The following is a 23,974-nucleotide window of genomic DNA, read 5'->3' as shown; positions in this document are numbered from 1 at the left end:
GAGAAGTACTAACGTTTTCTCTGCTTCTCTTTTTAGAGTTGCCATTTGACACTCAGGCTCAAAGAGACAAAGATGGTGGGGTGGGAGTGGTTCTCTTCGTTTTACTTTTTCTTTGTAGGGAAACACCTAAGGGGATCTGTCACACTTACGAATCCACCCTTCTTTGAAGGTTTGATGTGAAAGCAGATTGGGCTACGCTTTGCACAAAGGCATTTTAAATGTGCAGGTGTGACTGTCCAAATGAACAACAATACTTTGAACTTTTATAGAACCTTTCATCAAACGATATCAAAACAATTCAGCTTATAAAGCCTTAGGAAGCTGGTAGGCAAAATTTTCTATTGATATATAAATGGGGACTTACTGCATTAGCTATGTGGGTGATTTATTTCAAGTCCCAAACAATGGGACGTTCGTTTAGGCAGAGGAAACGATTTTCTGTGGGTGACTTCTCCAAGTTGTGACATTTAATTTCAAAAACGTTTAAGAAAAAAAAAAAAAACCCTTTTTAAAAAAAATTCTGTTGAATTTTAGTTGCCAGTTCATAGGCATTTATGTTGAGAACTTATTAATCCTTTTTTTCTTTACAAAAATACGGAATGCTTACAAATTTGCATGTCATTCTCAGGCAGGGGCCATGCTAATCTTCTCTGTATCATTCCAATTTTAGGATATGTACTGCCGAAATGAGCATAGAACCTAATAATTATTTTTCCCTCTTTTAAAAAAATTTTTTTAAATTTTTTATTAATATATAATGTATTATTAGCCCCAGGGGTACTTATTTTTCCCTCTTAATTAGACCAAGCATTAGCTTCTTTTTTGGATAATCCAAAGATGCTCATTGAACATACTAAAATGGACTTCACCTGTGGTGAGGGAGAACAATACTTACTAATGGTTTTTAAATGAAGAAAAGCGTGGTACAAATCAGTTTGGGTCTTATTATTATTTAAATGTGTAGCTGAGTACCAAGTCTCTCCACGAACACAAATCTAATCTTTTTCTGTCTTCCTCCTTCTGGCTTCTTTCACTGTTTTTCCTCACATACAATCCCGTGAGCTCCAGACTGGGAAGAGCGGTACTTTCCCATTTTCCCATATTTTAAATCTGCTGTAAAGTAAACATGAGCAAAATGTGTCTGAGGAATGTTTTATCAGACTATGGTTTTTATTTTGCTTTGTCCCAGCATATTAGTTTTTTTTTTTTTTTAATTTTTGCCCCATTTCAATGGTTTCTTTGATGTCTTGTTTTGACCAGCTGCTAAGCTTTTTTGTGGCTGTCCATTTACATCACTTTAAAAAATGGTACATAAATGAAATTTGAACAAAATGAACAGTACTTTCACATTGTTTCAAAATCAAACATGTTCCTAAGGAATCTGATTTATGGCAGATGGAGAACAAAACCTTCCAGAGGGAGGGCTGTTAAATGAGTCTTAATTGCTTGCACATGAAAATATAGTGACTAAGATTGTGTGCACAATTAGGAATTTAAACATGTAGAAAAGAACTGGCCATGGAAACATTTTTGCAGGCATAGCTAGTTTGTATGAACACAGACAAAAGAAGACAAGTTAGTAAAGGAAAATAATTTCAAGAGAAATTTGGTTATTTACTTCCTTTTTCTTTATGTCAATCTTCTAATTGTAAAGATGATTCATTTACCTCTGAAACTCACTGGACACTCAAGAAAAAAAAAGTTTTGTTCAAGAATTAGAATTTCTTTTTTAATCACACTCTGTGCCAGATACTAGGCTTGGTGTTTATTCATTTCATTTAATCCTAACAATAATTCTCTGAGATAGGTTGGTTATTGATCCACATTGTACAGATGACAAGTAAGTTGCTTAAATCAAAATGGCTAACAAGTGGCATAGGCAGGCTTCTCTCTATTGACGGAATAAATCCAGAGCCACACGCTGGCCCTTTCCCCTGCGCCAGCTCCACCGTGCCAAGCTCTTCCCCCAGAAAAAGATACATACCTTTCCAAAAAAAGTAACCCTAAAGGTCTTCTACTTTCAGTATCTAGTCAAAATGCCTTCCTAGTGTTGAGTATATGGCATGGTGAGGTTGGGTTTTGGGCCAAAGTTAGTCAGGTCTGGAGTTGGGGGTTAGGACAGAAGATGGCAGGTTTAGACACAGAGGCCAGAGTGGGTTGGCTTCAGAAGCGCTGTCAGAGTTTGGGGGTCACATGGAAGCATCCAGTCAAGAGATTCATGCCTTAGTGGCTGTGTAGGAAGTACCTGTGAGGGCAGTGAGGTTCTATCTGACTGGTTCTGTCACAATGTGTGGTCCTCAGTCTAGCTCCCCATGGCCTGGTGCTGTGCTCTCCTCCTCACCATAACACTGACATTCCCGATGAGTGCTCTGTGTAGTGCTCTACAGTGAGCTTCCATTTGTCTTCAGAGATTTAAGTCCATTTCATGCCTCTGATGGACTGAAATGCCTTTTCTAGTAGAATTCAAGTTCTCCAGACTTTTTTTCTTCTTGGAAACCTTTACTTTCCTGGGATGGGGTATAGGCCGTTTCTAAGAGGGACTCTGATGAATGTCACTGTGTGATTATCCATAATTAAAGTTCAAACAATGAACCTTCAAATAAACTCGGAAACCCAATTCATCCATGTACTGGGGCTCTACTTACATGTTCTTCTTAGAAAGTTGAAAGGCTTAATAACAAACCCTCTCTATTATTCTGTATCCCTTAAAGTAAACTTAACTAGGTGCTGACTTATTAGACCACAGTCCATTCAGATTACTATTAAAGATTATAGCAATGCAAATTATTCCTCACTTTCATTCCTGGTAAGCAAAACAGGAGCCACAGATTATGTGACCCTATGCAGAACTAAGCACAAAGGAAGTATCAATCAATGTGTGTCAATCAAATGATCAGGCAGTCAAATCACTTTTCTCAGGGATACGTTAAAGAACACATTTCTAGAAACTTAATATCATAAAGAGCAGCTTGCTGAGAAATATATTAGCAAAGTAAAGTGTGTTGGGCCAACTTTCTTATCTATAATCAATAATAATTTTTGAAATACCAATATTTATTTCCCTTTTTTAATGGTACCTTACTTCACTTCAAAAAATTATTTGGTGTCTCCACTGATAATTTTAATAGCAGCATAGCCCATAATGACCAAGTGCTTCCTATGTGCAATGCATTGTGCTGGGGTTTTTATAAATATCATCTCAAATTTCATGAGCTCCTTATGAGATAATTACTATTACTATGCCCACTTCAAAAACGAGGCACTTGAGGCTCTGAAGGGTTAAATGAAGTGTTTGAGGAGAAACATCTGTAAGCAGCATAGCTGAGATATAAATCCACATAATCTGGCCACATAATTTATGCTTAGTACTACAGTATAATACATAGTCTGGAAGAACAGCCAGATGCCTTGTTCTCCTGTAGCCAAGACCAGAGACCCAAATTTGACCAATGAGACCCTCTCCTGGCATTTTACATGCCACAGATGAACAAAGAAACTAAAAACAGTTGCAGGAGGCTCACTGCGTTGCTCCTGCCATGAGAATTTCCCTCTATTTGTGCCTCTCTAGCACTCTGAAGATGAATTGTTTCCTTTAACCCTGATCCACCATCCTGCCCCTAATATCCAGGAATTGGAAATTATTCCAATATTTTATTTTACTTAAATAGACTGAATTTCATTTTACTAGTCTTTATTTTATGTAAGTTAGCAGAGTTGGTTTTTACCCTGCAACCAAAGGATCACTGCTGATACACCATCACCTGAGGGGAGGGAGAAGCCAGCGTAGGAGAGAACTGTACGAATCCTCAAAGAGGAGGATACTGAACCATGGTTAAGTTCCCAGTGATAATGTGATAGACTCAGAAATACTGTGTGCCAAAATGTCATGGTGATTTTCTCTGCTGCCCTTTCTGTTGAAATGATGAGGGCTTGGTTCCTTCTCTAAGCCCCTGGGCTGGGACACGCCAGCCTCTCCTTTGTCTCCAGGACTTTGAGCAGTTTCCAGTGAATGGAACAGGCTTGGGAAGATCTTTAGAAAGACAGACTGCAAGGTATGACTGAAGAGGCAAGAAGACTTCTAAAGATCATTGCTTTCCCGTCACAAAAGGACAAGATTTCAGATGAAGCTAACTCTTTCAAAGTGTCCCCTGGAAAAACCTATCTATACGCTTATTCTATATGTTGCCATCACTCTACAGTTCGAGGACACTGTCTTGGGAATGTCTCCCTTCGGAGTCCATGCCGTATTTCTTTCAAATGCCTCAAAAATGTCTTATCCCTTGGAATGGATTCATTTCTAGAATTATCCTGGTCCAGGATATTCTGACATGCTATTTACTGACTAGGGTTGGTAGTCATGTTAGAAATAATATTTCTGGTCAAAAGTGAAGCATGACAGTAAACCAATCAGGTGGCCTTTTCCTAATACATTCTATGAAATGAATTATCTGTAAAACCACTTCTTCTCTCTCTCTTTTTAAAGATTTTATCAATTTATTTGCGAGAAAGAGAGAAACACAAACAGAGGGAGCAGCAGACAGAGGGAGAGGGAGAAGCAGGCTTCCTGCTGAGCGGGGAGCCTGGAAGCGAGACTCCTTCCCAGGACACTGGAATCAGGACCCAAGCCGAATACAGATGCTTAATCAACTGAGCCACCCAGGTGCCTTTCTAAAACCATTTCTAAAAGCTCTCAGCAGGGGCAGTTGGGCTAAAAATGGTACAGCTTACAAAGATAACTACTTTGAGGATCAACGTGAATAGCGTAATAGTGTCTATGGATAGTCTTACAGTGCTTTTCAATACGTAAGGCGTTTTCTGCCTACCTTTTCAGTAGAAGCTAACATTCATTATTGCCAGACACTGTGCCAAATTTTCTACACACATTACCTTTTGTAATCCTCAAAATCAGAAAGGTATTATTATAGTTATTCACCACACTTTAACAGAAAAGACTCAGAGTATAGAGTAAGTTGTCTAAGATCACAAAGTGAGTGAGCAGGAGAGCCAGCCATGAAACCCCAACCTCCCGCTTTCTCTCCTCCAGGTTCTGACTTGTATATCAAATGAGCAAACAAAACTTACAAGAGTTTGGAATTTTTTCCGAAATAAAAACCGGCTGGAAGAGAAAACCTAGGTCTATTTCTAGGTGAACAATTCTAGTTAAAGAGCCTAGGCACATAGTCACGGACGTGAGGCATCTCAGAAGCCCACGTCTGCCCCTCACCTTCCAGCTCTCAGTTCCAGGGCCTTTTTTTGTTCCCTTCCCTACTGACGTGGGCAACATTTCTTCTTTTACTGCTCTGTCTTCTACTTTCTCGTGCTGCAAAGTCTTCCCGAAGTTCATGCACTGGGTCCCCAGACCCCTTCTAGTCTGAGCTAAATAACAACGTAGACAGATTCCTGGTTCTCTAGAGAAAAGACCTCTCATCCTGACTCATTTCTTCCTCCCTTGTTTAGCTACTGACTCATTTATAAGCCCTCTGTTTTCTTTTAACTGAATGCTCTTCATCAATCAACAGTGCACATTTTATCTTTTTCAGTTCTGAGAACCTCTAGGAGGGTGATTCTAAAGCTCAGTGGACGTATTTTATGCCTGACTGGGTCCTCAGAGCCTACACAGTCTTTCACATCTCAGAAACAGAGAGGGAAAGAGCAAAGCCAGGAGGGTACACAGAAATGAGGTTCTCCACGTGGACAACTCAGTGTGCAGCATGCAAATATCGGACATAGCAGAAAGAAGGAAGAATAAGCACCCATTTCTGTTACCGGGCGTGAAAATACAGAGAACTACATGTACTTTCAGAGTGCCCACCGTGCTGGGTAAGAACCACACAAAAAGGAGAGATAATACACTAAAAAGCACTGGATATTTAATTATTAGAAATATCTAAAGGAAGCGCATCTGGGGGAAGAGGGGCTTAAGGAATTTCATGGCTAGAAAAAGAAGCCAAGAAAATGATAATGGGTATGAAGAGCCTACACTGAATCTAAAAGAAAGAGATCACGAATCTTATCACTCTGTAGAAACTGCTGTTTCAGGGGTTAATAGTGAGTGGTCCTAGAAGCAAGGGGAGTGCGGACTTCCAAGCACTGTCTTGCTCCCAACATTCTATTTAAAATTTTTTAGAGATTTGTTTATCTTAGAGAGACAGAGAGTGGGAGAGGCATAGGGCGAGGGAGAGAGAACCCCAAGCAGACCCCATGCCCAGTGCATGGAGCCCGATGTGGGGTTCAATCCCAGGACCCTGAGATCCTGACCTGAGCTGAAGCCAATAATCAGATGCTTCATTCAACTGTGCCACCCAGGCGCCCCTGCCCCCAAACTTCTGGCATGCTCCATCTGAGGCACTTCTCCCACAGCCCATGCAGCATTTTCCCTATGAAAATTCCTGCCCTGGGTACTCTCACCAAAATAGGAACTTCAGAGGAGTCAGGAAGAGGACTGTGGGAATTAAGGAATTCTCGAGGAATTCTATATCCCCAGCAGGAATCCTTCCCTTAGCTTGTGTCACTGAGTTCTTCAGGTTTCCCAAAGGTTTCTCTGTATCCATAGACCTTAGCCATCCTCTTGCCCTACTCTCCACTCATACCCATTCAGTAAAAGGACCATATAAATTCATTTTCTGCTCTCCCTTAAAAAATAAAAAAAGAAGAAGAAGAAAAGAAATTCCCAGGGAATAACTCTCCTAGGGGAGAGGCAGATGTGGGTTTTTTTGTGCACATGTCAATAAATCTTAAGAAGAGAAACCTTAAGGACATGCTTTGAGTCAGCTATAACCTATACTTTGTCATTTGTAGCTGTTTATTGGATTCTCATAAGATTTAAAGGATATTATGCATGTAAAGTCTTTAGTACATATTAATGTCAGAAAATGTTACCTTTTATTAATATTAGTAGTCATGATATATCCAATGGATTTTTAAAAAACATTTTCTGAGATGGTGAAAGAAGGCTGCTAGAAGTGAGCTCCCCATTGATTCATGGACTCAAACAATTCAGTGTTTAACCAGTAAAATTTGGGAAGTTAGACTCAAAGGAATTTTCATTACTTTGCCCCACCACAGTAATGCGTTTCTGAGTAGGCCTAAAATATTCTCTAAGGCATACATGGGTGGGAAGCACTTTGTGGGCAAAGGGAGCAACTTAAGAATGCAGCTTTTGTTCTTTCTTTAGTTTTTTTTTTTTAAAGGAAACTTGGTACTGTGTCTAAGAAGACAAAAAGGATACAGTTACTAAACATAACATTTCCCAAACCTGCTCCCACCCGCATATACAAACATGGACTTGATCCTTCATTTTCTTCTAGAAGAGCAAGCTGAACTATTAAAATCTTGTATACATTTCGAGAGATAACAGCGATGATAGCTCAGTGATGACGACCATGATGACGTGGTTTGCACTGATAATAATATCACCTTGTCTTTCCTTCCTAATCACACAGCACTTCACACATAGTATCTTATTTATCCTAGACTGCATTGTTACATGGGGGTGTGGGTGTTACTAACTCTCTTTCCAGAAAGACAGTGATTTTACAGCAAATTTTGAGCAACCCCATGGCAACGTTGTACATGGGCACTCTTACCTGCATCAATCAGTATTCCATTATGACCCCAAATTTGGCTGGTCCAATGGTCTACCTGGGAGCACTCATTAATAATAAAGGTCGTGAACCGTATCCCAAAGACTGTTGTGCACTGTCTGGAAATTCGTGCTTTGATGTTTGTTTTCCACCATCCACTGGTGATGTGATCAGGTGGCTTTGGGAAATACTGTCCTTTTCAAACTTAGGGCAGTGAGGAAGGGATAATGGCTACAGGGAACTTGGGTGACATTCAGATCCTATCTTTGGTGGTAGTTTTGCTGATCACTGGCAAGATAATGGAACAGTCTTGCCACAGGTGTCACAAGCTCAATATCAACAGACACAGTACTGTCCTATTCAGGGATATTGTTATTTGAAAATACAGTTAATTCTTCACTGTGGCTCCCTAATACTGAAATATCATTACGCAGCCTCTCATTGGTACCTTTTCCAGGTGGGGAGAGGCAAACAGTCAACTAAGACCTGAGAAATACTTGCATGTTTGTCACTAGCTTCTGTGTAAAGCTATCTGCCTTTGCTTCTTACTAGTCAACAGCTAAGAAATGTCTTAATATGTGATTAAAATGTGTTAAATGTGTGCTTAATGCCCATTTAGCACTTTATCATGTATTCTTTAAAGTAGAAGTATTTTTACATGACTAAACTTTTCTAATAAATCACTTAAAACCCTTTCTATTATAGGATTTTTTTATACCTAAATAGAATTCCTATATTATTTAGCATCTGGGATTGTTTTCCATTTTTGATGGATATATACATGTGCTGTGATGAACATCTGTATATATGATTAAAGCTTTCCTGTCTTTTCTCATCACTCCTCAAGTTAATCAACTGCCAATTCTTCTCCAGTTGGTCTCTGGAAAGAGCTGTGGCTCCATCCCCTCATCTTCACTGGCCACAGCAACAACCTGAGTTCAGAGCTGCATTATATTTAGCATGTACTTGACGAATGACAGCCTCCTATTAGTAAGGTGCTGTCTCTGTTCTCTGTTTTTCCATGTTTCCATTTCATTTCATTTCTTTCTTTCTTTCTTTCTTTTTCTTTTTTTTTTTTTTTTGGTGGGGGGTGAGGGAAAGGGTAGAGGGAGAGGAAGAGGAAGATAATTTTGAGCAGGTTCTGCATGGGGTGGATATGGGGCCTGATCTCACAATCCTGAGATCAAGACCGGAGCCAAAATCAAGAATCGGATGTTTAAAGAACTGGGCGATCCAGGTGTCCCTTTTCCAGTCTGTTCTCTTTACTGCTCCCAACATTGTCATTCTAAGATACATACTTGCTTCTCTGCACAGACATGATTGATGATTTTCGCTTGTCCTATAGAATAAAGTCCACCATGAACACTGGCTTCTAATAATCTTCATACTACTGCCCTAATCTTCTCCTGCAGCCTCCTATTTGGTTGGTCCATACACTTTTGACTCTTTGTCCTTTATTGTCTGCAGTCTCCTGATCTGACAGGCATTCCATGTTTCCACGCCTTACTTCTGCTGATCCCCTGGGCTCAAGTGACTGTCCCCTAACTATAGGCATAACTCTATGTTCTTCAAAGCTCAGCAGGAAGCCTTCCATAGGCAGTACATGTATAGTACATGCATTTGAAGTTGCTTCAGTCATGGCCCTTCACTTGCACATAGTTATTCATGATTTCTTCTCCCCTTGACTATGAATTCCTTGATGCCAGCAGTCACATTTTACTCATCTCTTGATCTCCAACCCCTACCTTATTGCAGGCCATATAGAAGGCACACAGAAGGGCGCCTGGGTGGCTCAGTGGGTTAAGCCGCTGCCTTCGGCTCAGGTCATGATCTCAGAGTCCTGGGATCGAGTCCCACATCGGGCTCTCTGCTCAGCGGAGAGCCTGCTTCCCTCTCTCTCTCTCTGCCTGCCTCTCCATCTACTTGTGATTTCTCTCTGTCAAATAAATAAATAAAATCTTAAAAAAAAAAAAAAGACTAAAATGTACTTAATTAAAAAAAAAAAAGAAGGCACACAGAAAATATTTGTTCACCACTGGCTAATAGTAATAATAAAAAAATTACAGCATTTACAGTACCTACCACTTGTTGAATACATTCTGGGAATCAATCACTGACTTAGGATTTACTGATGAGAAAATAAATGCTTAGAGAACTTCCATAAATTGACCACAATTACGCAGCTAATTAAGTAAAGCTAGAGTTTCGACCTATATGGTTTGACTCATAATTTCTTTATTGTACTAACTAAATGAATATGTAATCTCATTTAACTATGCCATTTAAAGTTATAACAAAATACTCAGAGCAGATATTCAGGCAATAGAGATTCAATTAATTATTTTTCCCATGATTATGCATTTGTTTTCACTGTTTAAAAAAACCAAGTATGATGTCAATTAATTCCTGGTTGAAAAGTCACTGTGTCAGACATTTTTCTGTGTATGTATGTATGTATGTATGTGTGTATATATATATATTCTATTAATGTATATAAGGCTAAAGAAAGGCAAAGTAAGTTAGCTTATAAGAAAGAAAGCAGGGGTGCCTGGGCTTCTCAGTGGGTTAAAGCCTCTGCCTTCACCTCAGGTCATGATCCCAGGGTCTGGGATCGAGCCCCGAGTCGGGCTCTCTGCTCAGTAGGGAGCCTGCTTCCCTTTCTCTCTCTCTCTGCCTGCCTCTCTGCCAACTTATGATTTCTGTCTATCAAATAAATAAATAAAATCTTTTTTTAAAAAAGAAAGAAAGAAAGCAGACTTTTACACCTTTAAAATATTATAACAGTCATAGTCATATTCCATGCATTTAAGCAAATCTTTTAGTTTGATGCTTTTTGCAGTAAAGTCTTTTAATTTTTGAAAAGTAAATTTCTTTGACTTAAAACGAATTATTTATTTATTTTAAAAAGACTTTATTTATTTATTTGTGTGTGAGAGAGAGAGAGAGTGTGTGAGCAGGAGTAGGAGCAGAGGGAGAGGGACAAGCAGACTCTGCACCAAGTACAGAGCCCGACATAGGGCTCAATCTCACAACCCCAAGATCATGACCTGAACTGAAATCAAGAGTCAAATGCTTAACTGACTGAGCCCCCCAGGCACCCCTGACTTAAAAAGAATTTAAGCACTCAGTAGTCATTAGATATAATAAGTGTAAAAGTAAAATAAGCAAAAAACTTCCTAAATAGTCAATATACAAACATTCACATACACAATCTTCATCAATTTTTCATTCAAGCTACTAAACCACATGTACTCAGCATTTTTCAATCACATTCCTAAAAAAGCTAACAGAGCTCTCATTTTCGGCTATTATTAGAGTCTTGTTACAATCTGCTTTTATTAAAAAAAAAAAAAGGGCGGGGGGAGGAGAACTACATGATGAAGCAGTGGCTGATACTTGATGAGGACTTCTATGGACCAGCTCGGTCCTCCTATTCCTCCAAGCACACTGCCCTGTCACACATTTTAGCTCAATGTCTCCTTGAGCCTTGCTCCCCTATACCTCTTTTGCTTTCTTCATGCAGATCTTGCTTTCAATTATTATCTGTTACAGTACATATATTTCTTTTTGTATTATAAATGCTACTGTTTCTCTCTCTCTCTCTCTCTCTCTCTCTCACACACACACACACACACACACACACACACACAAACAGACTTAAAAGGACCTAAGTACTTGGTATCATTATTGTTACCATAAAATAGTTTCTTGGTTTCTTTTCTTTAATAAGCTCAGAACATTAAGTGATTGGTCCAGATAATAGCACAATAATTGTTCCAGTTAAATATCTTTGTTCCTTTCCCCCGGTTGTTGGGACATTAGCAACAGTTTTGTGCTTTAGAAGAACAATAAATGTACAAGGATAAGTTTCTTCTCATTGTGTTTTGACTGGTTAGTACTATTTGGATAATTTACTTTTTAAATCCTCTACTTACCAACTGTCTAAATTTTATCCAGAACACACTCATTTTTTTTTCAGGAGCTGTGAATATTCAAGATGAGAAAATATGAAGTGGAGTGGAGACTTTCACCAAAAATTTTTTGGACTAAAACCCATTCTGTTTTATGCTTGTCACTGTGTCAACCTTACAGGTAAAAGGCAAGCAAATATATTTATTGCTTGGAGAGAAAGGCTTATATTTTCTAAAATCTCAAGTCTTTTGCCTTAGACCACCCAACTTACCTAATGGCCTATAAGTTATAGTCAGTAAAGATAATCAAAACAGCTATAAATATAAAAACCTCTCCAGTGAGAAGATGGAACATGATATTTTCTCATTTTCAAGTTTATATACAAGAAATACAATACTCTCTCTATCGCTCAGAATAATATCATCATCACAATAATATCCTTTAATTCTTCTTTTACTTTTCCCAGATATACACTTCTGTGGTGGGTCTGAAGGCTACCCTACTAAGACGGATAATTTTACAGGGGTGAAAGAAGGCCCCTGCCCTCAGTAATATTCATTCTTGGATCTATGTCTAAGTATCATTTGCTCTTACAAGTTTGCAGTTTTCTCGATCTTTATTTAAGAGAGAGAGAATGAGTGGGAGGGGCAGAGGGAAAGGGAGAGAGAACCTGAAGCAGACTCCATGCTGAGCACAGAGCCCACTGTAGGGCAGGATCTCATGACCCTGAGCTCATGACCTGAGCCAAAATCAAGAGTCAGATGCATAACCAATTGAGCCACCCAGGCACCCCTCAGTTTTCTTATCTTTACAACAGAGCAGCTTAAATAAAATTTCCCTGAGTGACATTCACATTTGAAAATCCTTAACTTGAAAATGATTAAATAAAACAATTGAAAATATGGAAATTAGAAACATAGTAAAAATTGATATTGTACAGACATGACAAGGTTTTAAGAGATGACTTTTCCTGAGTTAACACTGTTTGAAAATGAAATGTTCAAAAGGACTAATTATGTCCAAAGAGACATGGCTGTACTCCTGACCCAATACAGAACAGCATGATCTGGTGATGGCTTGGGGATCCCTGACACTTTGCTGCCCCCTCATGTTTCAACACACTCTTGAGTTCTATTCTTTATTGCCCCTCAAGGATCTATGCAGGTGAGTCTTCCTCTAAGTAATAGAAGGATTCCTAAAAATGTTCTGTTGTTACTATTTAAAAACAATATAAATGAAATGTTCCAGAGAAGCTGACACGGCATCACTGTCTTCCTCCTCTATGCTCTGTTTTCAAATTAGCTTTAAGAACAACATCAAGAATGCCAAGCATGGATCAGTGTTGTAGGAAGAAGCACTTGGTGAGTTACTTATAACCTGCTGACTTCTGGTGTTTGTCTAACTTATCTCCCTGAGTTTCTTCCACAGCACTGAGAGCTAGCTAATCATGGCCCCATTCATCAAATGAGGGAGATAAGCTTTGCACTCCAGCTCCAGATGCTACACACCCTGTTTCTGTTACATCATAATAAAGAACAAAACAGCTATTTAGTATTAAGACTATTTTATAAATGTACATCTAGAAACTTTCTTTGAAAAAAAAAATGGTGAGATCATTTTAGAACTATGTATTTACCTATTAGGTATGGAAAAAAAAAACCTGCCAAGTGATTTAAATGCGTTAATTCTAAAGATACAAAATCAAGCTCTCCTAGCTTTAAAACATATTAATTGGAATAACCTCAAAAGGGAAAAGGGTATTCTAAGTTCTATTGAAGAAAACTTTAGAAAACACAGCATGACATACGTAGACCACCAAAGTTCTTAGCTCTTCTTTAAAAAAAAAAAAAATCAGTTGATTTATGGAAAAGTTAAAGAGAGTTCACTATTTTTCTTCAAAGAGCTATGACTCCAATGTAAGTTCTTTAATTTTGAAAATGATTCTGAACCACACTTTCCTGCCCAGATCACAAAAGCACTGATATCTGTGGCAGTGAGGAGAGGAAGAGAGAGAGCCCTGGGAGGGCCCATTTTTGACAGGCACCAAATTAGTATGTCCCTTTTGACCATTTGTGGGGAGCTCCGTATTTGCAGCTCCCCTGCAACCTTTCTCTCATTCTTTCCTTTTTTCATCTCTCTGCCCTATTCTTTACGTCATCCCTAGTTCTACATCAAGAGAATACAGACAAGGGCAAAGTGATAGAGAAAATGATGCACTGAGTGCTTACCCTGTGAAGCACTATGCTAAGAGAATCCACATGTGAACTCATTTAATTTGGCAATAACTGTATGACATATGATAACCAATTTATAAATCGGGAAACTAAGGCAGATAAAGGTATGTGGCCTGCCCACGGCCAAGCAGACATCATGGTAGAGCACAATTTGAATTCTAGATAGGGAGAGCATCCACGCTGCACAATTCCAGGGACTTCTGTCAGTGATGTTCTAGAGGGTTGCCCCCCAGGGACCCTTGGAGCTGTCTCCACAGCGGCCTTTTGGACCCCCTCATGGACTTTGCCATGTGCTATAATTTTCCTCTAGATCCTCAACAAAATATTGAAGAAGGTCAGTTCATTGTATGAGATGCCCCACTGACTCTCTTTTATTTTTAATTTTTATTTATTTATTTATTTATTACATATTTATTTATTTATTTGACAGACAGAGATCATAAGTAGGCAGAGAGGCAGGCAGGGAGGGGTGAGGAGAAGCAGGCTTCCCGCTAAGCAGAGAGTCCGATGTGAGGCTTGATCCCAGGACCCTGGGATCATGACCTGAGCTGAAGGCAGAGGTTTTAACCCATTGAGCCACCCAGGTGCCCCCCCACTGACTCTTTTTAACACTCTTCCCTACCCTTCTCAGGACTGCCATAGAGGTGTAGCGGGGTTCCAACAATAGGGGGGAGTGAACATGGCAGGTAGGACCTGAACAGTCAGGTGCTGAAGGAGGGAATTCACTTTTCTGTGTGTCTTACCTTTTACTTCTGTCGTAGTTTATGTTTTTAAGGGCCCACTTTCCCAGAATGCGCTCAGAGAAAGGAATCTTTCCCTCTTACTGCCTTCATCACCGTACCCTCCATTCCACTTTTGCACCTTGGTTCACTAGGCTGGGGCAAGGAAAAAGACTTCAATTTTCTAGCTAATTTCCTGGTTTGCTTTGTGGTGAACACAGCTGCACGAAGCAGTTAATGACACTTAATTAGCTTCCCTTCCTAGGTAAGATATTTCTGTAGCCCCATTGTCCCTAGGCCCCAGGTCAGAAGCTTGTGGGTACAAATGAGGCCATGTTAACCTTAATTCCCAGATTTCAGTTCCCTCTGGTATTGTTCCTGGGCCTCAATACTATGTGAACATTTCTGGGAGCTTCTAGAGGGTCTCTAACATGTGTTTAAGACAAAGTCTGCCCTTGGAGTGCAATTATTCTCCATTTAATCACTTCCAGGCATCTGCCAGGGTGGCTGGACAGCTGCCTGGAGCGCTGGCCACCCACCACTTCTTGATGGACACAACCATCTCCACTGGGACCTGCAGCTGCTCTTCGGGGAGGATGCTCCTGGGGGGCTGGCTCCTATGTGACCTCAAGCTACAAAAGCACCACATTCTGCTCAAACCACAATGTCAGAGTCCTGCCTATGGCAAAAATAGCAGGGGTGGGAGGATGGCCCCTCCTCATCAAGGGTCAGATCTAGGGCCCAGAGCAGGGCTGGGGATGAGCTTGCATGCAGTCTCTCACACTAGAATATCCAGCTGTCTGCCTACAAAGATTGGCCTGCTTGATCCTCAACATAAAAGTCAAGTGTACGGAGACAAAGCCATTCACTTCTACAGCCCTATCTCAGTGTAGGCTAGGCTCATTGACACTGAATTTGGCTTTCTGCAAAGAAATTTGTTAGTCAAAGAACTTATTCTGATATATAGGAGCTTCAGTTATTATCCATCTCTCAACCAATGATAAAGAAGAAAACTGGTGGACCAGGCATACATCATGAAATGACAGTGGAAAATCATTACCAATAAGGTCTTGAAAGATAGCCACGGGAAAGAGAATCAACAATTTAATATTCATTGAAGTACAAAATCCCACTCAAGAGATGCTACAAAAAGAACTACATTACCAACTATTCCAGAATCAACTCTGAGGTAGTGACCACAAAGGAGACCAGAGGAAAAGTGCTGACCTGGACAGTGAAGTTAACTTTCAAGCAAAGTTTTCTCACTAATAACTTAATGAGGCGCTCTCAGAATATTCTGAATTGGAGTCCAAGGAAGGCACTTGAATCAAATGAAGTATTGGTCTAATTTGGAGACTATGTTAATTTTCTTCTGGTATTAATTCTAGAAAACATAGGTTTGCTTTCCCAGGCAATTACTTTAATGAATCAATTGGGGTTTCAAGAAATGATTAAATGAGTTCAATTTGGTTTCAGGTTCAGCAAAATGAGATCATTTGTTCTGTTTTTGGTTCTGTTGAGGTCAAGTCCTGTGTCCAAAATAGACTAATAGGAATCAGGACAAATTTTTTTTTTTTTTTCTCTTTATGTCCATCGTCCTCCCTTCCCCTCCTCTTCTCCAAACATCTGTTCTTTTGATCTCACTGAACTTTGCTATGTTGTATAATTACTTCTTCTCTCCCCTCTCAAAGTAAAGTTCTTCTCAATTCCGAGTCCCAATCAGAACTATTGGAATGGGGTTCCTTCTTACACACAACTGGGATATCAATTAACAAGGAAGGTCCCTTTTATTTATACTTTCACTTTCATTAAACCAAACTACCACACGTTAATATCATGCTGGTAGCATAAGCCTGGAAACAACACAGTCAACATTTGGAAGGTAACACTATCTCTTAAAACACAAATGCCCAGAGCAGTGTTAAACTTAGCACAAGCACAGACTTAAATGGTTTTAAAAAATGGCACATCAGTAAAGATTTCCCAAGTAATAGCTTTAAAGGGACAGCTTTTGGGCTCAATGAGACAAATGATAATAGAGAGAAAAAGGATCAATTTCTTTAAAATTATAGAATTGCAATATAAAATTGGTGCTAGTGTTATGCTGAACCTTGGAAGGTAGGGTTTCTTTCTAGATGTAGTAAGAGTAAGCTACTAGATCTTCCTTACCTGTTATGGTGGCTTTGTTGATGGATGGTTGGTTGCACATGGGTGATCTTCTGACAGAGAGAGAAAAATACGAAGCTGTAAATACGTGGTGCATGTTAACTGGAGGACTCTCTGAGTCATTTCACATATGTCATTTTAATTTAAAGAATTATTTTTAAGCTAGGACATCCAAAAGAAGACTTCTTTCAGACTAGCTACTTAAGTTCCCAGGCACCCTTCGCTCTAAGTTCGGATCATACACGTCAAAGAAGAAAACAGTTAAATCTCACAGTGATAGACTTCTGGGGAAATAAAGCTGAAATAAATGTCAAAGGGACATGACAGAAGAGGACGTTCCTACTGACCGACTGGGTTCCCTTAAACCAGGCTTACAGAGCGAACACAGACTCGGTGAATCCAAAAAAGTCAATCTACAAGTCATTTCCCAATTATGGTGGTGAGAAACTTTTATTTTTGGCACAAATTCTCAGAAGTGAATGACTCCTTGTAAACTGTATTACAATTAGAGAAGTCATTGAAACCCTTTCCTTTCTCTTTCCTCACACTGAGAACCATCTCCGATGCATTTGTTAGAGTGGTATATTAATGCTTTGTCCAAATAGATGCTACAGAGGCTTTAGAAATACTATAAACTAAAGGTACTTAGAAGATTCTATCTTGTGTTCTCTAAGTTTTCAGATGTTTGCCAAGTTTCACAAGGTGATTATAAACCCCTTGACCAAAAAAGCCCCTGCTATAAAACTAACATTCTCTACAGAGCCCAGAGCAATGTATCCAGTATTCAATCAATGCTTAATAAATTATATTGAAAAGAATATAATTTATGAAATGCAACTTTAGAAAGTTGTTCCTTACAATTGGAAGCTCTAAAATATTGCACAGTGATCTTTTACACTTACCCAGCACTTACTAAACACTTACTGTGTGTCAGACAGTGTGCTAAGTGAACTCTTAAGATGGATATTCTACTTTGATCCTCAAAAGAAAGCTTAAGGTAAATAAACTCACTGTTTCAATTTTACCAGTGAGGAAAGCTTGGGAAGTTGAATCACTTACTTGTTCAGAGCAAGAGAGCTGAGATGTGAACTAAAGCAGTGGGATTCCAGAGCCAGCGCTCTGCTATACTGTTTTACTTTTAGGATGTTTTCGGGGAAACTGGACTAACAGCCACGCATCTGTGCAAATGTTAGGTCCCTGCAAAGCCGTGTTCACACCTACTCTTCTGAGATGACAAATCTCTTGACTGGGAAATGCAATCTAGTATTTTGTAAATTCTCACTGCCTTGGTTCCAGTCAGTATCTGGCTCTGTCTTATTGCTCTTAAGTTTATTGATGTCAGTTTGGGACTGAAGTTTTTATGTTTGACTGGAAATGCATCAAAGTCGATTATGAAATTATTTTAGTTTTTATTAGTGAATGAGATAAGGAAATTTGAAACTTAATTAATGCTTCATAAAACAGTAAGGTTAATGCTTTAAATTGCTACTCTGAAATAGATCTGATCTCTATATAATATAGTTATCTTGCTGAGAGTATATTATTTAAATAGTTTATAGCTTAATTTAGTTCTTGCTCTGTGACAGTTTGGGAAACATTTTATCTGAAAACAGTATCAAATGAACAGTCCTAAACTTTTCTACTATTTTGGAAAACCAAATTATTGACTTATTGTTTGTTATCTCCTCTTAATGTCAACCTGGGGACCTGATATTTCAACATGCAATGACAAGCAGAAAATATTAATCATTTGATAAATGATTTTATGAAGAACAAACCAGAACTCATTCTGGAATTGAAAATCTCAAAGGCATGAAAGAGGAAGGTGACAGGATCCAATAGTAGGCTAGCAAAGTCAGCATCACACATTTGAGTACCCACAGGTGCTAGGCTTTGCTTGCATTCTTCCTGAATGGACTCCTTTCCTTGAGCAAACAAAAAGGGTGGATTGTGCAAGGTAGCACATGCCTTCCGTAAAATCCATGTGTCAGCTTAGAAACGTTTTAGTGGCACTATAAGTATCCAGCAGGGAAAATTCTGATCCCCTCATGGTCATCATGTGATGGCCCAGAGTTATGACCATTTCACTGTCACTGAGCACAGCAGAGTTTAACTGTGTGTAGACTGAATCCTACTATTCTGATACCTGAAGAGGTTGGTTTGATTTGAATCAGTAAAGGAGGTACAAATCTGCATTAACACAAAGAGAGACCACAAAGGCCTTTACTTAGAGTCTATCAGCTACTATGTTTTGGTTAGATGTCACTGGGCATACAGTAAGTCAAATTTAGGCATAAACTAGGGGTTTCTATCCTCCTCTAGCTGGTCTTTTCCCTCTAAAATCTGTCTTGTCCTTGTATATCAGTTGAAAACTGTTGTTTTACAAGGAATGGGCTGTAAGTCATCTCTTCAGAGACAGAAGGCCAGGGTGATGCCTTCACACCTGTCTGGTCAACTACTTGCCTTTCACAGGTTTAGATACTGACACCCACGTGACCATGTCTGAAAGAAGTGTGAAGGCATTATACAGTTTCTTGTTTGCCTTTTAAAGGTCTTGACTGAATTTCCTGGATATTTGGGACTGAAAAGTTTGGGAGTGACACCAGTAATCTCATGCCTCCTGGGAGGCTGAGACTTTCTAAAGAGGAGGTGACCTTACCTACAAGTTACCAAATGCCAAAAGCCCCACAAGGCTGTTGAGGTCAGGGTGGTATTTTATGGCCATGGAGCACAGAAGACATGTTTGGTAATGAACAAGTACCTCAAGTGCACCCTCCAATTCCACGTGCTACATTATCAGTTCGCTCTTTTAGCGAACAAGCACATGCAGAGTGATTTCTCTGTGCTGGGTATTATGCTAGGCACCCAGGCTACACATGTGAGGCTCACTGCGGACGGATGTTCTTAAGGTGCACTTGGACAAGTAAGTAGGCATGTGGAGCACAGAGGGATCTATGTTAACATAGGAGCGGTGTGAAGGATGTTATCGGACAGAGATGTAAAGGCATACCATCAAGTTTGGGACCTGTGGAAATGAGTGTATGTTGGATGTCAGGCAGGGATGACGGTCCCAAATAAATTATATTTAATATGCGACTTAAAGAATGAATTATAGTTAATCCAATGGATGGGTTTGGGGTGGAGAGAAGAAGGTGAGAAATGTTGAAACTGAGGAAACGGGACTGCAAAAGTTCATTACCTGGAAAAAATGACAAGTGACTGAAGCTTCTGGTTCCCATTTGAATTATTTGCATAGTGGCTTTTATATCAACTTTTTAGAAACCTTTTCTATCACAGGAAAAGCAGCATAATGGTCAAAGCTTTTTTTAATCATGGAAAATGTGAATTGGGGAGGTCAATTACATTATTATGGGATAATAATAAGAAAGTTCAGATTTTTCATATTCTTTTATACACTTAGATAAGTTTTAATTCCAAATAAATTTCTATTCACTGTCCTCTTACTATTGATTAAAAAATTTTTTTTAAATTTTCTTTTGGAAATTCTTTGTTTATTATTAACAATAGATTGCCAAAATAAGGAGCATTTAAATAATTTGTTTTCCACTTAATCATAGGAAATTCATTTCTCTTTTTAGATTTTTTGCTTTTATTAGCATTCCCAAATAATACTCAATTCCCATCTCAACTTTCCTTCTTTCAACTGCTTCCTCTGTGATCATAAAAATCACAATTTTATTAATTACTCCAGGACAGTCTTGATCTAAGATTCAGTAATAGCAGGAGAATTAAAGATCTTTGGTATGATGATGTTTCTCCAAGTAATTGTCTTAGAATTAAGAGGATGACTTTGGATTGACTTTAAGTCTTGATAAGATTCTTTGTCCTTGGTTAATTTATGAAGTAAGCCAAAACTATAAAGTTACCCTGAGTGTAAATAACTGGGCAGAGGACTGATTATGCCAGATGATTTCTGACAGATGCAATCACCATATTTATTTCTCATACTACTTCATTTCTGATATTAGAACCATCACTACAAAGTATTTATAGAAAATTAACAGGACATCTTATGACTTAGTGTAAATGGTTAGACAACATGGCAACAACTCAGAGAAATCTAATATATTGCCCTGAGTTCAATCAAACTGAGAAAACACCGTTTAAAAATTCAGCAAGAAGTCCTGGGGAAAGGATAACTTACTTGCTAGGTGCTCGATCTTGCAAATTAGTTAATGCAGCAAAGTTGTTTCGTACAGTTCGCAGGCTGGCCAAGACCTACAACAAAAAAGGATTCTTTAAGCTACTTGGAGTACAGCCATTTTTAGTGCAATATAAAACGGCTTGGTGATTTAAAAAATAGTCTGTTAAGTGAAAACCTGATAATACTTTCAACCTAGTTTCATACACCACTGAAGAATCTTCTAGCCCTTAGTGAAGTTTACATCTATCTATTTGAAATCTAGGAAGGTCTGATTGCAAAGATTTTCCAGACATTTCTCCTCATTGTCTATGACTACGGTGACAGAAGCAACAGTTATCACAATATTCCCAGGCAATATACATAGAGCATTGTTACATTTAGTGCAAATTTTAAATAATACAATATAAAATAATAATAAACTCTTACTTTAAGGGTTAAAATTGTAAATATATATCACCAAATTCTCCTCAAACATTGACCAAGAATGTCAGACTTCCCAAAACAGAAAGCTAGGTGAATTTAAAATTTTTTTCACCTTTGCTACATGGCTATCTATCTAATAAAAAGAAATTATTTTCTTTGTTGAGGTTATTTGAATCATTAACTATAAGATTCTTAGGGATGCATTTTCACATAAAACAGGACCACCCTGATGTGCACAGAGGTGAACCCATAGAAGATACTAAAATCAATGTGCTGAATAAGTGAATGCATAGACACAACACATGCATACACATAAGGCAGGACCAATATGTTCCCCTACTTCTGAAGGTCCTTTTTCTAATTCTAGTGCAAATAGAAGGTGGCAAAAGAATTGGAAGTAAGACTAGGAGAGAAAATTTACAAAGGCTTTTCTTGCCTCCCTTTCCACTAAAATGGGCAAGTCTCCCCCAGGTTGGAGTCTATATTGAGGCTATAATTAATCTGGGTGACAATGACAATGTTGAAGTTGCACTAAAACATAGATTTCAAATGTCCCATTAGGTATTACATAACAACCCAGACTACCTGACTTTGTTATGTATTCGCTGTGTGAACTTAGACAAGTTACATAATCTCTGTGTGCCTCGGTTTCCTTTTCTATAACCCAAGATAAGGATAGCTATCTCTGAGGGTTGTTGTGAAGATGATCTGAAATGATAAGTGCCAAGACGTGCCTGGCAAACAGAAAACACTCAATGAACATTAGCCCATTATGGCAACATGCCATCTGATTAATGATCTGGTGCATACATAGGGGTGTTTTCTTAATGCTTATAATTGGTTTAAAAAAAGGGGGGGTAAGGAATGCAAATTTATAATTGCTCCAGTGTTCCAGAATTATACCCAGAATGTTTTCATCTGGCCCTGACTTAGACTGAAGGCAGCCTAAATGTTTTTCTAAGACAAAAATGTCTCAGACATTTCTGAAACTGACCTTATTTCTTATACATCACTGGGATGCTGCTTGCACCCTAGGATGGTGACCTCCATCATTATCTCCTGAAGGAGTTAATGGTGCTTCCTGAGGTGCCAACCATGATTAACTCAGGCACTGGAAAAGCCTAGCTCATTATCACATATAAACAACTCACAGCTCTGGAAGGTCACGCTGCCTATGACGGAGTATTCAAATAGCCAACTGTTGACATCAGAGCACGCTGTCTTTCATAAGGTATGAAATCTTGAATGATGCAGAAATAAATCTGATAAATGATCACTGTCATTAACTCATGAAAGCCTAATCTATGCTTTAAGAATTGAAGACCAAATACACTAATAAAACATTTTAAATAAGATTATTGCACCCCCTAAGTGCTCCTTTTTCTAGGCAAAATTTAACCTCAGAATTCTGAGAACTAGGTTCTAATAAATTATACTAAGTGCACTATACTCGGTACCTAAGTAAATAGAAATAGTGTTGCAGGTAATTCAAGTTCTATGCTCATTTGAAAGGAAACATTAGTTCATGAAAGTTATACCATAATTGTTTTCTGACTCTGTTATAATAAAATATTAAATCAGATTACTTTATTTCAGTTTTTAATTTAGATTTGATGTATTTCTTTTGCATAATCTATATTTTCACGTGGTACAGAATTTAAACAATAAAAAGGTAGAATGTAGAACATATTCCCCTCATTAAAAAAAGACAAAAACCCAAATTATTGTTATTTGGGATAGATGATAGATGACAGGGAGGTGTGCTCTAGGGTATTAAAAATATTGGTACTGTTCTATTTCTTTAACTGTTGATTTTAGTGTTCTTTATATTTTAGATAGTCACTAGATATATTCTCTTACATGTATGAAGAATTTCTAAGTAAAAAGTGAAAAAAGAAATTTCCTTCCCAGCCCCTCCCTCTAGGCATTCAATTACCTGTCCCCTCTATCAACTGACTTTTAAGTTGTCTCCTAAAGTTTCCTTTACAAGCACTGCTGCAATAAATAACTTTGTAAATCCATCATCCCTTATGTGTGCAAGTATTACACCACTGTTTTTGTGAAAGTCAAATAATACTCTATAAGTTTTATATTAAGGATGATTAGATCCTGCACTATGGCACACATATGATAATGGCAGAAGTGTAAATTAAAGTTCCAGACCAGAGGCACCTGGGTAGCTCAGTTGGTTAGGCATCTGACTCTTGGTTTCTGCTCAGGTCCTGATCTCAGGGTGGAGGGATGCAGTCCCTCCAAGCGCTCTGAGCTCAGCACAGAGCCAGCTTGGGATCCTCTCCCTCTGCCTGCCACCATCACCGCGGCCCCCATACCCACCCTGGTTCGGATATGCCCATTCTCTCTCTCAAATAAATAAGTAAAAATAAATTTTTTTTTTTAAGTTCCAGCCAAATGTTATGGAAAACATTACCCTAAATTTAGTTGATTGATTCTAGGTGGCTACATCACCAAAGCACTGATTTCGTCTTTCATGCTTCCACTTGTCTTGCAGACTACAGAGTAAGGCATCTGGTTCTATATGCTGTGGGAGAGAACTGGAAGCAGTTTTACTCAAGCCCTTGAGTCAGGATTTAATTATTCTTTTCTTTTGCCATAAGGCAGTTCTCACTCCCCTTGAATTCAACCTCTTAAGAACTGTAGTCAGGGCTTTAAAATTCCTATACTTTTCTCCACTCCTAAATGCTTGCTAACCAAAAAGAACCTTGAGGCTTTCCATTATACAGCTCAATGGTTAGAAAATTAAGGCTATTTCTT

At 38.7% G+C, this 23,974-nt stretch overlaps 1 protein-coding gene, 1 long non-coding RNA gene and 1 other non-coding gene across 11 annotated transcripts in view; all 3 read right to left on the bottom strand.

Annotated features, from left to right (window-relative positions):
* PDE4D (phosphodiesterase 4D) overlaps positions 1–23,974 on the bottom strand; it is a 1,483,850-nt gene that overhangs the window by 179,970 nt on the left and 1,279,906 nt on the right. For all 9 annotated transcript variants that reach the window (XM_032334877.1, XM_032334875.1, XM_032334876.1 and 6 more), the window contains 2 exons: positions 20,780–20,853; positions 16,618–16,667 (listed from right to left, as the gene is read on the bottom strand). In XM_032334877.1, the coding sequence (XP_032190768.1) occupies positions 16,618–16,667; positions 20,780–20,853 (124 nt within the window). The remainder of the gene's footprint in view (positions 1–16,617; positions 16,668–20,779; positions 20,854–23,974) is intronic.
* On the bottom strand, positions 589–699 carry LOC116587376. The gene has a single exon (XR_004284400.1). It is a non-coding gene; the product is annotated as a U6 spliceosomal RNA (small nuclear RNA).
* LOC116585493 lies at positions 7,175–10,185 on the bottom strand. Its single transcript, XR_004283662.1, has 2 exons — positions 9,598–10,185; positions 7,175–9,366 (listed from the first exon to the last, which is right to left on the bottom strand). It is a non-coding gene; the product is annotated as an uncharacterized LOC116585493 (long non-coding RNA).

Source organism: Mustela erminea, chromosome 3 (assembly GCF_009829155.1).
Source record: "Mustela erminea isolate mMusErm1 chromosome 3, mMusErm1.Pri, whole genome shotgun sequence".
Classification (NCBI taxonomy): Eukaryota; Metazoa; Chordata; class Mammalia; order Carnivora; family Mustelidae; genus Mustela; species Mustela erminea.
Note: the sequence above shows the minus strand (reverse complement) of the source record. Positions and strands in the feature narration are given on the sequence as shown.